The sequence below is a fragment of the Helianthus annuus genome, chromosome 14, assembly GCF_002127325.2.
Source record: "Helianthus annuus cultivar XRQ/B chromosome 14, HanXRQr2.0-SUNRISE, whole genome shotgun sequence".
NCBI classification, from domain to species: domain Eukaryota; kingdom Viridiplantae; phylum Streptophyta; class Magnoliopsida; order Asterales; family Asteraceae; genus Helianthus; species Helianthus annuus.
The window spans coordinates 153225781-153244633 of record NC_035446.2 but is presented as its reverse complement, the minus strand read 5'-3'; the positions used below and the strand labels follow the sequence as shown (position 1 = coordinate 153244633).

Sequence of the window (18853 nt, the reverse complement as noted above, 5' to 3'; positions counted from 1 at the left end):
CCTTTCATCATGAAATATATTGGTTGAGCTATTTTATAATTGTAAGACAACTAAAAAGGAAAATGAATAAATCAATTTCATCATGAATAAGAACCATAGCAAAATCCAGACCTAAGTCCCTCTCAAAACTCTCGTTGGATCCAACCTAAAAATTATATGATTCTCAACAAATCTTAATGAAGCTAACATATATATAACAATTCTGTGATATTCTACCCAATCCATATAACAAAAGAAACACATTATTATTAGCCAATACAACAAAAAACGTGCAATACAACGGCAAAAAAAAATGTTCCATATCAAAACCCATCCATCCTCGAACCAACCCAGGTTTCGACCATACATGAACATCAATAATCAAGCTTTAAAACCTAGAATTAGCCAGACGCCCATCCAAATTTCTATTTCATGTAAAAAAAACAACAGAAACTTACCAAGATCGGCTAGATTATGTTCGTAAACACTTGAAAATCAAAACGCTACATGATCAGATTAGCGGCGTCTTCAATTTTGGATTGGATTTAAGGTTTTCGAATACATCAAATCGAATGGAGACAAAATTTCACGGACGGTCGGGGATCAGGGCGTCTTCAAAGTTGTTTCATGAATCAACAGAATCTGTCGATAGCGTGCTCTTCCATGGGAAGACTGGGTTTAGGGTTTTCCAAATGTTGAAACAGAATAGAGAGAGAAAGTAGCCCAAAAAAATTGTAGAAGTCTAAAGGGTCGGGTCAAACAGAAAAATGGATCCAATCGATTGAGCGGGAAACTCATCAAAATAATGGCTTAAGAATTCGACACGTGTCCCAGTAATACTTTTATTTATTATATATAGAAGATATATATATATATATATGTATTTGGAAAATTATTCTTAAAAAGTCCAATCCGATTAATCCGGATTAATCCCGATTATTCCCGATTAATCCCTAGGCGGTACCTCACCGCCCGACTAGCGCCTAGCGCCTTCTACAACATTGGGTGTGGCATTTGACATCAGCTAACTGGGTTAGAGTTCAATTAGTTTGAGAGTAACAAAGAAAAATAAGTTGAAAGTTGAAAGTACTACCAATGCTATTGGTAAATGGTAAATGGTAAAAGTTAGAGATTATTATCTTTGTGGTTGAGGACAAACAATTTGCATCTCGAGAATATCCAACACATGGGCTCGCGACACCCTTACATGCTCCTACAATGGCATCCAATGATATATCTTTTTAACTTTACCTAATCGCAAACTAATATATATATATAACCTCATGTATTCAAATTCTTACAGTTTTGAAATTCTAACTTAAGGTGAATATTAGCAATTTTAAACAACATATATATATAACCCAGGGGCGGACCTTGCTCTTTATGAGCCGGATCTACTGCTGGATAGATACCTTTGGCGGCCAATCCTCAAACACGAATAGAATTTTTTTACGGTTTTTGTAAGAAATAAATTTTCCCGTAGCATGGGACAGGGCTCAACTTCGTGTCGGTAGTGTATATTTATATATATATTTTTCGGTTTTATAGAAATGATACCCTTAAACAACTACGAGGACACCCCTAAACGTAGGTGAAAATGAGATGAAAATAAATTTTCCGGTCCCCGGAAATGAAAAATCTGGTCGGCAAAAAATTGCGAAGAAGATGAAGTTTATTAAGGTCTTGAAGGGATAATACTAGCGATATCAATTAGAAAAAGAGTGGAGATAAACTTTAGTGCAGGAAAAACGAGCTAAACACTAGGGGATCGAACCATTCCGAAGTTGCCGGAACTCCGTCGGAATAGTCGGAGAAGATGAACTGAAGAACGGGTGTTTGTTATTTAATTTTGAAAGTTTTGATATTGTACAATATTAGTCCCTGTAATTCTTAATATATTTAAAACAGGTTAGGAACTTTAAATCCCTATATATTTCTAAACTTTGCCAATTAATACCTAGTTTTATAACTAAAAACTATTATGAATTTATTTCTTTAACTTGTCAAGCGAATAAAAAAAACTAGTTCTTAGATTCCATTTATAAAATTATAAAATAGGATTCCATTTAAATTTATAAAGTTAGAAATTACTTATAAAAAACTGAAAATTAATAATTGAATAATGATGAGGTAGGAGCTTTATGAATACACCCTCTAGTGATATAACGCCCCTCTATGACGTGGTGTGCCACGTGTCGCATAACGCCCTAAAGAGGCTTTGTGACTACGGATGACCTATGAAGATGAAGTTTATTGGGATTGTGAATGAAAAATGTGTTGTTCATTAATTAAAAATAATATATATAATAATGACCCAACCCTTATCTTATTATTAAAGCCCGAATCTATTATTAGCCAAAACAGTTTATATGTTAGCCCAAAATACAAAATAAGTTAATAACCCTTTTGAAGTTTCAAAGCGCGGCAGTGGAGTGTTGGAAGGAAACGAAACGCCGACCTGAGTGCAGGGGCCAGACGCTGATCAGTGCTCATCCAAACAAGAACAAGCAACATAGTTCTTGTCCTTTAGTTTATCGGGTAGTGAAGCTAGCTTTGCTTTTACCAGTTGCAACCGCAACCGTTGCACGGTGAAAAAAAAAATCGGAACACCCCTAAGTTAACATTCTGGTTCCGCCACTGATATAACCTTATGCATTCTAATTCTTACATTATGAAATTCTAACTTAAGGTGAATATTAGCAATTTGTCAAAAATATAGATATAAAGATAGCACCAAACACCTTCTTCCAATCTTTTGACCCATTGAGGTTGTAGAAAGTTTTCACATCCGATTGGCAAGAAAAGTCCGACTTAGAAAATCGGAAGCTTCAACGTAACAAAAATGTTCCACCACGGCACCACGTAAGAAGCAAGCAAGTGATCAATAAACTCCACCACTAAGCCGCAAGAAGAAATCAAGTGATCGACCAATTCAAACTCATTCCAGCGACATACCAAAAGAATGTCTAGAATCTAAAGTACTTTAAGAATTTTTTTATTTTTTTTAGCAATTTCGTTATTTCATTCCAATCATCAAGGTAAATTACATAAGGATAGCGGGTAGACGAGCAATAAACTGCGCCGCCATCCCTTTCTGAATAGAAAACCCCAATCTACTAAAAACAAAGTCTCGCCCCTGAGGGGTCGAAAAGTTGTTGTGGACCACACGCTGAACTCTAGACAAGAACCGAACTGCCTCCGGTGCCAAGGAGCCGAATGTGTCGAACGCCAGCGGGACAAAGGCATGCTGATTATCCTCACAAGCTTTCGCGTGCTTTTCCACCTTCTTTGACTCTGCTTTCAGTACCGCTTGCCCCGCCACAAAACCATTTTCCCGGAACCCGGCTAGTGGGGATACACCTGTGAGATCGACACAAGCATGTTTCCCGCCCTCCCAACCAAAAAGTAGCACGTCAGCTGGGCGTAGGGTGGATCTCCCCTCTGACGGGTCTGTAAGAAAATTAACCGGTGCCTCTTTCTTTTCCGAGATCCCTGCTCGTCTGAGAATATCCATTAACGCGTCTCGCACAAAGTCATATCGATACTTAAACCCCCGCAACTCTCTACAGTGTAACGCATGCTCCCCGTATTTATCCAGGCATGCTTTACGGCAGACTGGGCAAGTTTCATCATTCGGGAACATGGGGATCATCAAACGGTACTTAAGGATTGACCGGTACTCCACCGCTGACATACGTTGACCCAAACCTTCAATATAAATAACGGTTAAGAAATCCTGAGCGTAAGCCCTCTGTAGGCATTCAATGACTGCTTTCTGGCGGGGTGACAAATGGAAATCTTCTCCTAAACTTTGTACGATTCGACAACAAAGGGCATTCGCCAAAGTTTTCTGTGGCTTTTTGGGAGGGGTGTCCTTGTTAGAGAAAAAAAGTATATCATCTACATTAATTGTAACCAAACTCAATTCATCTATGTAGAATGAAAAAGATTACAAACTTTATTTTGGGATTAATCATTTGAGTTTTAGTGGTTTCAGTTTATGTTTTAGTCTTTAGATTTAGAGGTGTTCATTGAATCGACTATCGAACTTTCGAATTCTTTGAATCGAATTATTCGAATAATCTTTATTTTTCCTTGAATTCGAATTCGATTAAAATCTATCCAATTCGATTCGAATTCATATTCGAATAAAAAGTCCAATTCGTATTCGATTCGTATTCAATAAAACATTTGAATTCAAATAAATTCGATTTGATTCGAATTCTTTTAAAACATGTAAAAAACTATTAAAATGAAACAAAAATTTTAAAGCAGCCATAAAGCACGATATCACAATAAAAAGTTTCAAATAAAGTAACCTTCTGGGGTAGCCCAGTTGGCCAGCCTCACCCCGCCTCTTCTTGAGGTCACCGGTTCGATTCCCGGCAATGCCCTTATGGGGTGTTGGGGCTCTTCACCGTGGGTAATCACCGCCAGGCAGCTATGGGGCTAAGCTAGCTTGCGGAGTTGCAATACTTCGGCGGATGGGAGGTCCGTGCAACTACCCCCCCCCCCAAGTTTCAAATAAAGTACCAGAAGTCTAAAATTCAAAACGAGAAGTTGGGAATAAACACTCCATATTACAAGTTAATAATTTAGGGTTAGAAATCTATTAATAGATTTGTTACTTAGGTTTTAGTTATGAGCCATGTATTGGGTTTGATAATGAGTAAAATTAATACTTGGAATAAATTTTGTAAATAATTTATAGTATAGCCCAATAAAAGTTATATATGTATTATATATAAAAATAATATATATAAATAGGGTAAGGTTAGTGTAAAAAGTGCTCAAAGTGTGAGAAGTGTAAGAAGTGTATTATAACACTATATATAATACTATATAACACCATATAAACATCGTATAACAATATGTAACACCATATAATACCATACAACACTATGTAACACTATATATCATTATATAACAAATATAACACTATACATCTATAATAGACATGCTATCAGACAACCTATAGTGTTATATTTGTTATATAATGATATATAGTTTTACATAGTGTTATATGGTATTATATGGTGTTATATATTGTTATACGGTGTTTATATGGTGTTATATAGTATTATATATAGTGTTATAATACACTTCTTACACTTCTCACACTTTGAGCACTTTTTACAGGATCCTCTACCTATATAAATAATAAATAAAATATATAAATTTTATTCGAATTTGAAATTATAAATTTGAATTCGATTCGTATTCAATTTACTTGACTCAAATTGAATCGAATTCGAATTCTTATAATCAAAACGAATTCTTAATAATCGAATTTCGATTTCGAATTCGAAACGAACTCCGAAGATCAAGCTTTAAAAAATTAGGTAACAATGTGATGAAAATGATCACATTTTTCATTCTCTCTCTAAATTTGTCATAGTCAGTGTACATACACGACTGCCGCCGACCCACTTTACAAATAATACATTTTTTTTTCTGTCCACATGATCAGATATTATTTATTCTAAGTAACACAAGTTGTTTTAACAAGTAAAAAAAAATTAATATTAAAATCTTGACTTTATGTTTAAATATTTATGCATAATAAACAATAATATTAAAGAATCGAAACTTCAACATGGCCTTGACTAACTTGGCATGGAGCTGTCGGCTGTTTTACAATTTTGTTTGTTACATATTTAATATCCAGTTTAATAAATATATCTGAACAATTATTAAAAATCAAAAACAGAAAAAAAAAAAACAAAATAAAAACCGGTAATTTTAAATAAAAATTCTTTGCGGTGGTAAAAAGATAGTATATAACTATAGTTTTAAAATCAAAGGGAGTTTTGGTATCAAAATCCAAATTATTGGACGTATGGCCACACAATTATTAATTGAATAATTAAAGATTTTTTGCATATCATGAAATTGTACCAAGGCAATGAAAAAGACTCCAGAAAGAAGAAAGGGCATGTGTCATCAAACTGATAGTTGTACGGATGATACAAATGTGTCATCAAATTATTCGAGAATATACATAACATTAACTCTTTATTCGAGAACATATAGAACAAATATTAGCAAAAGTATTTTACATTTTTGTACTTCTTTTCAGAAATTAATGATTTAGTTCTTATCGTGCAATTAACCCTAACAACTTTGGTCTTTTAAACTAACGTTCATTTTTAAAAGATTACTAATACTAATATATCATTACTACATGTGTAATGTTGATGGCCTCATGAGGTAGTAGCAAGAGGTGTCTATCCTTGTCAAGGTGTTACGGGTTCAAGTCCTACAAAATTAGCAAACATAATTTAAATGAGTAAATTACGATTTTGGCCCCTGTGGTTATATCACTTTTACTATATTAGCCTAAAATATGATTTTTTTAATATATGTGCCCCAATGGTCTCTATAACTAACTATTTTGACCCCTGAGTCTAACTCAACCCCTTACCCTGGTTAGATATTTGTCACATGTCAGGCACATGATGGGTATATTTGTAGTTTCTCCTCCCCTTTTTGTAATTTCTATCATCTCCACATCATCTTCTAACCCAAATCTTCAAGAACACATCATCATCTTCAAGAACACATCATCTTCAAACCTAGATCTTCAAGAACATGACCACCTTCAACCATCATCATCATCCCCTAACCAAAACCCACATTTCAGTTTCAGATCTTCATGAACAAGAACAAATCAAAAATAAAACCTAAATTCATGAACAAGAACAAATCAATAGTTCGAATCATAATGCATTTCAACAAAGATATCTCTTGCACATGCAGAAACTTCGACTATAAATTTTTTTTTTGAACAGCAACAATGGAACCTTTATTCATCAAATCAAGGACAAAACGACAAATAGCAAGGTGCTATGAAGTCGCAGAAACAAAGTCAAGTAACAAAGACCAGGATAACAAAACTATACATCGAGAAACAAATCAAGAACTAAAAACATGAACCTTCATAAACTATGCTCCGTGAAAGAAAAGTTCTTCCATACGTCCCATGTTATTCTTGTGCGCCTTGATCTGATCCTTATCCACTCGAACGACTCCTCTTTTATCTCTTCCACCAACCTGCTAGGATCCAGATGCGAATTGTTGAAAATTCTGTTGTTCCTATTTTTCTACAAGTGCCATACAGCAAGGAGGTAAACTGCATAAATTAATTTTTCTTTGTTATGAGGCCACTCCGTTTTATCAGCGAGTCAAGATATAAGATCTTCACTATGGTCCCGGAACGGAAGTTTCAGCCAAGACCACAACTGCATCCACACACTCCTAGCATTCGGACAATGGATGAGGACGTGGTTCCCTGTTTCGGGGGCTGCGTCGCATGCACTGCATAATGCCGAACCCAATTGAACCCCCCTTCTCCTTAGACCATCCGTCGTTGGAATTTTGCCTTCAGCCGTTCGCCAAGCAAAACAATTAACCTTGGCCATAGCGATCTTGCACCACTCGAAACCGTTCGGTACATTGTTGATGTCGATAATGCCAGCCAGCTCCTTTCTAATGCTTTTCACTGAGAATCCTTCCTCTGTATTGTTCTTCCAGCTCCAAAAGTCTTCACCTTGGCCAACGGCTTGCTGTAATAATAATGTTTTTAGGATCCCCCATTCAGTTCTTTCATCATCGGTGCTAGGAAGTCTATTCCATTTCCAATCCCATAAGATCCCCCCATTATTCACCTTGTAATTTTGTTTTACTCTATTCTTCTTTTCCTTAGCTATGCTGAATATGAGTGGAAATTCATCTTTAAGTTGCCGAGAAGACGCCCACGAATCCAGCCAAAACATCGTTTTACTTTCGTCGCCAACTTTACTCCTAAGGTTACGGGCCACATCAATACCTACCTTCTTGAACTCATCTTCGATCCCTATAATTGTTTTCCATACACCTGTTATTGATTTTTTTACCTGAACACTTTGTGATTTCCTCCTGTTATTATGTAATGCCTTGATAACCTTGACCCATATTTGATTCGGGTCTACTTTATACCTCCACCTCCATTTCAGCAAAAGAGCCTGATTCATCTCTCTTATCCCACCAATTCCTAGACCCCCCATGTTTTTAGATGCCACAATCCTCTCCCATTTCATCCATCGAATTTTGTTCGCGGCTCCGCACCCACCCCATAGAAACCTTCTTCTTATGCCTTCAAGTTTTTTTAGGACAGCCTTCGGAGCTTTATACAGTGATAAAAAGTAATTTGGTAAGGAGCCTAGAACCAACTTGACAAGCGTAATTCTCCCTGCGAATGACAATAGTTTTGCTTTCCAATTAGATAATCTCTTATTAAACTTATCTATAACCTCTTTCCAGTTAACCACTCTATTCATATTCGCTTCGACTTTCAAGCCTAAATACGTGAATGGTAGACGTCCGGCTTTACAGTTCTAGACAGAGGCCATGTTACTAATCTCTTCAGAGGATTCATAAATTAAATAGTGACCTGTCTATATGCAGAGGATTCATTGAGATATTAATTTTAACCAAATTCTTCAAAACCACAACACAAGCATTCAATTCCAGCATCAATTATCATAACTTCACTATATCTATCAAATCAACATCCTTTAACTTATCAACATTCATGGATTTAAAAACCATAAATCACCATCTCCAACTACCACCATCTTCAAAAATCATAAATCACACTTACAAACTTGGATTCAAACACCCTCGCAAACCACCTGAAACGCAATATCACCACCAGATCTCTCCTGTTCCTTCTCGATTTCGGATCTGAAACGTAAGGAGTTGGTGATGTTGGTAAAGGGTGGGTGATTCAGATCTGGAACATAGGGAGTTGGTGATGTCGTTAAAGACTAAGAGTGGGTGATTCAGATTTAGTGTTTGTGTGTTCGAATGAAACCCACCAAATCCGATTCAGATCTGGGACGTAGGGAGTTGGTGTCGTCGTTAAACCACCACCATACACCCCCAAATCCGGTTGACCCACCAAATCCGACAACCATCGCACCACCCCCACCTGACCCGACCACCATCAGCATTGTAAGACCCTATTCATGGATTGACCCAAAACGACGCAGCGGAAAATGAGCCGTAAAATTTATTTCTTTTAACTACTCTAACATAATTAAATACCCTTTAGGTCAACCCTTCTAACATAAATACATCATTCGTCATTTATTTAATGTAGCTATGTTAACAAATGATTACAAACAACGTGACCGCTTTCCCGTACAATCCATGATCTTCAACTTGATCCTCGTTCACATGTCCATCATGAATATCTAATTAACCTGCGCTCACCATATATAACCAACACGTTAGTACATGGTAACATCATATATAATTTAATACATATACTTAAAAGGCTATATCGCATTCTAACTACGTAAGGTATTCCATTGAAACATCCTCTCAATTTTATTTACTCGAGTGCGACATCAATTCCTCGAGAGTCCGGCATTCCCATACCTGCACTCCATTTATTTCATTCTCAATAGTAACATGGTTAGGAGTACGTAATCTCAAACATATTGAAAACCCACATCTTCACATATACGTATACCAGTGATCTACAACCATTAGATTACAACACGTGTATACACTTTCATATATCTAAGTACATTCATACGTATCCCATTCATAGGTACGTACATACAAGTTCACACTACTTACACACGCTACAGATCCCTATCTACATACATACATACAAGTCATATTCACTTATTTGTAAGTTGAGTCTTATCTACAATCATATTAACACAAATCAATGCAATTACAAACAAACATAACCGACTAACTTCCAACAAACATGATGAACATTCCATTAACACGATGAACATTCAGCAACATAATGAACATTCCATTAACACGATGAACATTCAGCAACATAATGAACATTCCATTAACACGATGGACATTCAGCAACATAATGAACATTCCATTAACACGATGGACATTCAGCAACATAATGAACATTCCATTAACACGATGGACATTCAGCAACATAATAAACATTCCATTAACACGATGGACATTCAGTAACATAATGAACATTCAGCAACATAATGAACATTCCATTAACATGATGAACATTCAGCAACATAATGAACATTCCATTAACACGATGGACATTCAGCAACATAATGAACATTCCATTAACACGATGAACATTCAACAACATAATGAATAGTCCATTAATACGATGGACATTCAGCAACATAATGAACATTCCATTAACACGATGAACATTCAACAACATAATGAACATTCCATTAATACAATGAACATTCAGCAACATAATGAACATTTCATTAACACGATGAGACTATCATCTTAATTTACATTAAGGATAGACGAAGTTCATATGAACTTACTGTTTTGGTCAAAAATCTAATGAGGATAATGCAACCAAACTCTTAGTTATGGGGAATGATGCTTGAAATGAAGAACAATAATAAGGATCACTTCGATGTAAATTGCACAAACGACACAAGGATTTATACGAGGAAAAAGCCCTTGATCAATGAATGATCTCCGGCATAAAAAACCTCGGGTGATGGAAACTACCGATCACCAAGCTCAAATAAATCAATAAAAGTTTACAACTTCGGATAGTGACGAGCTAAGTACAAGGATCACTATGGTTAATCGTGTAAAAGTGTGAGATTTGTTAAGTGTTTGCTGAGAGCTTTGAGACTGCAATTGCACGAGAGTGTGTGTGTAACTGAAAATGACTAAGTGTTCTAATTTTAGCTCGTCACCCCTTTAAAAATGAAAGCTAACTAAGCTAACTAATTGTCCGACTTTTGTGCCATGCTCCTACGTTCTCCACAACGTCCATTTCTATTCAAATGTGTGCGAAATACCCGTGGAATATTCCATAGTAACGTTGCCAAGACCAAGTCAAGCTCAATACTCCTGCAAAACAATACGAAACACAAACAGCCAATCGTTAGTATGAGGATCCTTAGGGTGATCCATGATCCTGATCCTGAAGCTTTTCTGAGGATCATTATCTGTCACAGAAGTAAGGATCACTAATTAGGATAGCAAATAAGGATCACTAATTGTTAGAAAATCCTCCCCTAACACTTACCTTGGTAATTACCCTTACCCGTAAATTCTTACATGGTTCCCTATATACAACATACCAAACTTCATTTATAAATAAGAAGTGATTCAGAAATCACTTACCTTAAGTGTCCGTATTCGCATCCGTTTACTCGCCTCCTTTTGACCCGTTAGCCTTCCATGCTTCCATCCATCTTGACATGATCCCTATACTTTCATGTCATAGCATTCACATTCTTGTTAGCATACATGATTGTATATATTAACGATCATATCAAATTCATGTTTCACATTTGACTTTCATTAGTCAATTCCAACAAGCATAAGGCATATTTCCACAAGTCAATCTTTTCAAACTCATATAATTCATCACGTCATCACATATAACACATATGGATATAACACGCATCATATGACTTTCTATAATATTACAATTGTGACAAAAAGTCTAACATTGCTACTTATGCACAGTTGACTTTCAGAAAGTCAATGATTTATCATATGAACTTTCGACTTAACCTCATACATCTATGTCATTATAGTAGACTATACTAATGACACTATATACATTTCATACTCACGATGCAATAAGCATACAACCACATGATCATCTAGTTATATGCACACACCAAACATATTCAATTCCGTTCATTCTAGTAACATAATTCTACAACTAACACCATGACCTATGCTTAACAACCCAACATCATTCTAACTTCATCCTGTTCTAATGATCTCATATGCTTCACACTTAGAGTACTTTTACTTATCAATTTTGATTAAGCAATTATTCAAACATGTAGTAAACATCATACCACTCCAACATAGAGTACAATATTCTAATGCATACTTTTACCAAATAACATGGCCAACCAAATCCTACATGAATTCCATCTAAAAATAGATTTCTCATGTTTATTTATCATCAAATACATCATATCCCCATATTATACGATTTCATCCATTACTTGCATACCATTTCATCTATTAATCTCACCTAGGCATTTCATCAAACACTTGGTGTGCATGCCACAATTTATGCATAATGTACAAGTTTTTCATGCTTTACTTCCTACTTCATGCTTTCATTCATCAATTACACAAAAACATCAACAAATTCATATCGCATTCAATCTACCTAACAAGAACGCATTACATAAAACATAGCACAACAAGATTTGAACAAGGATTGGACATGGGTGACACACCCATGTCGCCATCTTCACCACTAGAAGTGGGTTTCACCTCCAAACATCAAATTACCCCAAACCACGCATGATCCATGTCCTATATGATGATTCTAACACATACTCGTACTCAATTTCATACAATTTCGCGATTTCTAACATAACCCACTTCGTGCATAATCACCAATCTAAATTTTAAGACATACCTTATGATCCCTTTGTAAAGCTGATCATTAATCCATGTTCCATTGTGAATTTAAGCCTTGATTCACCCTTCAATTTGATGGTTATAGTTGAGTTAGGGTTTTGGCTCTTTGGAGCTCCTGAACGTTCAAGAACACATACGAAGTGTGTGTTTGTGTGTGGTGATATTTCATTTTAATAACCCAACTTCTATCTTGTTCCAGCCCCTCGTGTTTGTCACTTAACATAATTTGCACTACTTTCATCATTTAATACTTTTAACCACACACTTAACTAGGTTAAATAGCCTAGTTATTTATTTCATGCTAAGTCATATAGGAACATACGACAAATATAAACATTCGGGTTTTGGGGTGTTACAAGCATCGTCTTCGTCTTCAAATGAAACCTTAACTCTCAAATCTTCAACAACTTTGGCGACGATAATGTTTCCAAGAACAACTGTTTAAATCTCGTGATGTGTGCATACCAAAATCTCCATTAACTACACTCGTTTTGCCTTAAGACTTCTGAAATCTAAAAAGTTGCAGGCTATTGAGGTTCATGTTTGTAATTTAAGGAAAGAAAGAAAGTTGTAGGTTATAGATACTCTCAAAAATGAAAACAGAAAAAGTCAAAGGTTTTAATTTCCCATCCATCAAATTTAATTATTGTTTTATTTTTTATAAAGTCGGTAAAGGGGGAGAGAAATTACAAATATACACATCATGTGCCTAACATGTGACAAATACTTAACCAGGGTAAGGGGTTGAGTTAGACTCAGAGGCCAAAATAGTTAGTTATAAAGATCATGGGGGCATAGATATTGAAAGATCCTATTTTGAGCTAATATTGTAAAAGTGATATAACCACATGGGCCAAAATCGTAATTTACACTCCAATTTAAACTTATCGTATAAAGTAAATGGAGTTAACTGCCATTTTCGTCCCTGTGGTTTGGTCACTTTGGCCATTTCAGTCCATTTTTAAAAAATGCACCATTTTCCTCCCCGACGTTCTGGAAAGGTGCCATTTCAGTCCAAAAATCATAACCCAGTTAAGTCGGTTAGTAAATAAGGACTGATTGTGTAAATTTGTAACATAAAGGACTGATTGTGTAAATTTGTAACACCACCACCACTAGCCCTGCCACCACCACCACTCCGCTGCCACCACCGCCACCACAGCCACTGCCACCACCACCACCACCACCACCACCGCCACCACCGCCACCACAGCCACTGCCACCACAGCCACTGCCACCACCACCACTCCGATCTGCCACCAACATCTCATACCACCATCTCCACCTCATTCACCACGGAGGTCGGTGGTGAACGAGGGTTGTCGGAGAGGATGACGACGATGAACGGTGGTGAACGATGACCGGAGTGAGGTTCAGGTTAAGTTCAGGTGGTTATCCGGCATGGTGGTCTCGAGAACTCCGAACACAGCGGTGGTGATGTGCTTGGTGATCGTTGTGATCGTTGACGGAGATGATGACGATGATGAACGGTGACTGTTGATGAACATTGATGGATGGATTGGTGTATGCTCTGCAATCACCACCATAGTATGATGAATAAGTTGAAAGTGAAATTGCTTAGAGGAACAAGGCTCCGGTGAGAGAGATTTTAGTTTCGTTGAAGAGAGTTGCACAGATGGGATTGGAGGATGATTGATGATAATGTTGTTGCTGCTGTTACTGTTGCTTCCTTCAAATATTATTTCCCACAATACAATGGAAACATATTGGTATTCTTTTGGTCTTGCTCCTGGTAGAGGCTACATTATGAGGGAAAACAGCTATTAATAGAGGCGATGATGATGATGATGATAAATTTGTCGTCGTCTGAGTGGATCGAACAAAGCTTGAAACAGACCGTATCTTGGCGGGGTAATATCCGGAGGCTTCTATTTGAAGCAAACGTGATGTTTGCCGCCGCCACCGCACATTCTCGTTCATCGTTCATCACCGCACCTCCGTTCACCGCTGTAAAACCGACAACCTGCAATCATCATCACAGTCGGAGAGAGAGAGAGAGAGATAACGACGAGAGAGAGAGAGAGAGAGAGAGAGAAGGAGTGGCTGTGGTGGCAGTGGTTGTGGTGGCGGTGGTGGTGGTGGTGGTGGCAGTGGCTGTGGTGGCGGTGGTGGCGGTGGTGGCGGTGGTGGCAGCGGAGTGGTGGTGGTGGCAGGGCTAGTGGTGGTGGTGTTACAAATTTACACAATCAGTCCTTTATGTTACAAATTTACACAATCAGTCCTTATTTACTAACCGACTTAACTGGGTTATGATCTTTGGACTGAAATGGCACCCTTCCAGAACGTCGGGGAGGAAAATGGCGCATTTTTGAAAAATTGACTGAAATGACCAAAATGACCAAACCACAGGGACGAAAATGGCAGTTAACTCAAGTAAATGTGTAATTGTTTCTATATAAAGCGCTAAGTATTCTGGCAAATACAACGGTCTAATTTAAGTTATTAAGTGTAGTTATCTCATCTGGATGAGTGATAAGAATTAACAGATGTATGTAAGAATAGCAATAGAAGATTATTATTTGGCAGTATTAAACGAAGGTAAACATTAAGTGTTTGTTTTATTATAAGAATATTGGATTTTTTCAATAATCCATGCTTACACTTTAACACTTTAATCAATGTCATAGTACCATAAGATTCGCACTCGATTTACACTTGATTTATACTCACCTTCGTTTATAAGACTAAAAGGGTGTTTGGAGTTGAATTTTGTAGGAGATTTTTAGATTATTGAGTTTTGAAATCGTAAATAATCAGTTTTGAGTGTTTGGGTAAAAATATTAAAAAATTGATTATTTGCGTTTAGAAAGTTACAAAACGCAGTTTTCCAAAATCAGCTCCTCCCTACTGCAACAAAACGCAGTTTTTCAAAAATTGATTATTTACGTTTAGAAAATGATTTTCACTTGTTTATTTTTTTAAATATATATTTGCCAAACACTCAAATAGTTGATTATCTAATTATTGTGATATCAAGTAATATAATCAAATCCAAACACTATCTTTCAACATCACGTTTTGTTACAATTAATTATCTGATTCTAATTATTCAAAACGAATAATCTATTTTTAAAACTCAACCCCAAAACACCCTCTAATAAATAATAATCTTTTATTGTTATCCTTTGTTTCATCATTAACCAAAAAGAGTAAACTTGATCTTTATCCAATATGCTTATTCCAAGATACAACCACCTAGCATGCCCTTTTAACTACTTTATTATTATTAGTTTATTTGTATCTTCATAGAAAAATATAGAAAAATAAAAAATCGGGGCATTCCGAGAATTGAACTCGGGACCTCTCGCACCCTAAGCGAGAATCATACCACTAGACCAAATGCCCATTGTTGATTATAAATAAACTACCGAAATACACATACTTAGGTATAAAAATGATTATTATTTATTTCCCTCTATTCCGCTCTTTCGTCTTATTTTATAGTTAGGAAGATTTTGTAAGGATGTATATATCGTTACTCCCATTTATAAATAAACTTCTTTTATTTGCAACCCGATCCTATCAATTGATTTTCATGTCACTGGTTTTCATTGATTTAAGAACAGTCATATCTTTTACGATTGATATAATGTATTGATATACCATACATGTCGTGTTCTTTTTTTTCTTTTTTGAATGTATCCTGTGAGTTCCAGACCATTGTTAATCGTTAGTCATATTCAAGTATTCAACTCTCTCAATTGAACCCATACAAACTCATTGAAAAAGGCCCACTATGACCCAACAGGTTACCTTCAACCCATTATAAGTTTATGAATTATGACCCAAAATTTAAGTGTTTGGGTTTGTTTTGCCTTATACTTCAACCAGTGAAGTATTCCTTTTGACTTTCGAGAGCATCTTATTCGGATAAGATATCGGGTGCTATAAAATGAGTGATATAGATATGGTGTGTGTTTTCTAAATCGACACTACAAATGTGGAACTAACCGAAAATAGAAAATATGATGATGAGACATACGAAACAAACTTGTTAGCATACACTCGATCTATAACTGATCTGTCAAAAGTTTACCAACTAAATATGAAGAAAAAAATCCAAATAAAAATTTGTATACTTATGTCTTGTCTAAAGAGTAAAACATAACAAATCCTACATTCAAGATGGGATATCTACATTATTAATGAATGTTCAAAAGTAAAAGATCTGAACCAAGATGCGCATCTAGTGATGGTATTTTTGACCTTTGAGAATAGTCCAAGCTCTATAAAGTTGCTCAACAAGCACAACCAATGCAATCTCATGATTAAGTACCAACGACGACAACTTAACCTTCACATTGGCTCTCTCCCTTAGTTTCAATCCATGCCCGTAAGCTCCTCCAATGCAAAACACCAATCTCGAACCACTTGCTTTGTTTCCAGCATCCCCGATCATATCCGCCATTTCTTCTGACCTCAAGTCCTTCCCATTCTCATCCAACATCACCACCCAATCATCTGACTTAATAAAATTCATGAAACCCGTCTCTTCGTTTTCAATCTGGACCCTTGGTTCAGTTGAATTCTTGGGGTTCGATTTGATGCGAAGGTCATGCACCGGGCAGTAAGGTTTGAGCTTGTCTATATAGTCCTTGACTATCAATTGAACTCCTGGTGATCTGGTCTTACCAACTGTTAGGATGTGGATTGGGAGTGGTTTTATGGATTGACCAGCGTATTTGGATCCTCTAGTTTTAGTACCCATATTAGGAACTTGGTTGTTCTTTATGTTGACCGCGCTCATCATATACATAGCCATTTCCTAATTCTCTTCACCACAATATAAACAGACTAAAACTTACATAGAGGTTAAAGAATCCCTTTTATTCCTAACTTGCGACCGGTGTATCACGGGTCCAAGTGGCGAAAACAGTCCCACAAAAACTCTTAACTCTTGCAAAGCTGAAGAGCTACAGGTTCGGGTTAAGATCAAGTATTGATATCCGATGACAAATTACCAGTACAAATGTGTTCAGTTGATATGTATTATACGAATACAAGATTTAAAGAAAAAATTAAGGTGCAGGATTGTGTGCTGGTATGAAGTTAAAAGCAACCTTTGTTGTAGGCATTTCGTCGAACACATAGCGTGCAGATAGCAAATACTTACAGAATGGATAATCTGTTCATCTACAAGACCTTGACTAGGTTCGAGCTCCGATTTCTATGGCAATCCACAGAGAATAACCGGATTAAAACCGCTTCCAAAATCCACAAAAATTGCGTGGATGCAAGATTGATCAGTTCAGCCTCAAAGATAAGCTAGTCTCTTCGTATTATCAAACCATTTAGGGGGCTTGGGGGCTTGGGGCTGATATTTACATATTATCATTTGATGATTTGTTTTTTACCTCAGTTAATATGTGTTTGGGCAAAAGATCAAATACAAATAAAGTTAACGTGCAAACTAAAGAAAAAGACAAAAACACGTGTGGCATTTTCGTAATTATCAGTAACTATCAAAATTACTCTACAAATGATCCTGTAGAGTAATTTTGATCTTTTGTAGAGTAATTTTGTAAAATGTTCTTGTAGAGTAATTTTGATCTTGTAGGGTAATTATCAAAATTACTCTACAAGTGTATCAAAATTACTCTGCATCAAAATTACTTTACAAGTGAATCAAAATTACCCTACAAGTTTATCAAACAACATACAATTCAAAATTACTCTACAAATGATCCTGTAGAGTAATTTTGATCTTGGAGTAATTTTGTAAACTGATCCTGTAGAATAATTTTGATCTTGTAGAGTAATTTTGTAAGTTACTCTGCAAGAATCATTTGTAGAGTAATTTTGATCTTATAGAGTAATTTTCTAAACTGATCCTGTAGAATAATTTTAATCTTGTAGATTAATTTTGTAAATTACTCTACAATAACACTTTACAAAATTACTCTACAAAATATCAAAATTACTCTACAAGAAAATTTTACAAAATTAGTCTACAAAATATCAAAATTACTCTACAGTATCATTTGTAAAGTAATTTTGATAATTACCCTACAAGCAGATAATTACAAAAATGTCACCGCGTTTTTTTGTCTTTTCCTTCAGTTTGTACGTTTAGTACGTTAACTTTATTTGTACAATAATTTTCCCCTATGTGTTTAATCTATCTTTCCGCATTCCGGTATAAATTTTGTTGAAAAAATGGTTGCATTCAAAACATGTTATTTATTTATTTATTTTAAACTATAGCAAGTGTCAGTAACCTAACGTACCAAGATGAGCCGAATGGATGCCGAGCGAACACATCGGCACTGATATTTATTTCTATTCTTTTCTATCCGTTTGGTCATAATGCGACTTTATTTTTGAGGTTTCTCTTTCAGTTGCTATATTGAGTGCCGCTATTTTAACGAAACATATCGATACCAACCAAATTCTGTCACACCCCGATCTCCACGTGTCACCGGTGGGCCCGGTG

General features: G+C 36.0%; 1 protein-coding gene and 1 non-coding gene across 2 annotated transcripts; both read right to left on the bottom strand.

The window, feature by feature from the left end:
• Window positions 1-15693: 15693 nt before the first annotated feature.
• Window positions 15694-15765, bottom strand: TRNAP-AGG. The gene has a single exon. It is a non-coding gene; the product is annotated as a tRNA-Pro (tRNA).
• Window positions 15766-16537: 772 nt separating this feature from the next.
• On the bottom strand, window positions 16538-17753 carry LOC110904486 (putative RNA methyltransferase At5g10620). The gene has a single exon (XM_022150331.2). It carries the CDS (start codon window positions 17180-17182, stop codon window positions 16607-16609), a length of 576 nt encoding a protein of 191 aa, XP_022006023.1. The 5' UTR covers window positions 17183-17753; the 3' UTR covers window positions 16538-16606.
• Between the last annotated feature and the right edge of the window lie 1100 nt (window positions 17754-18853).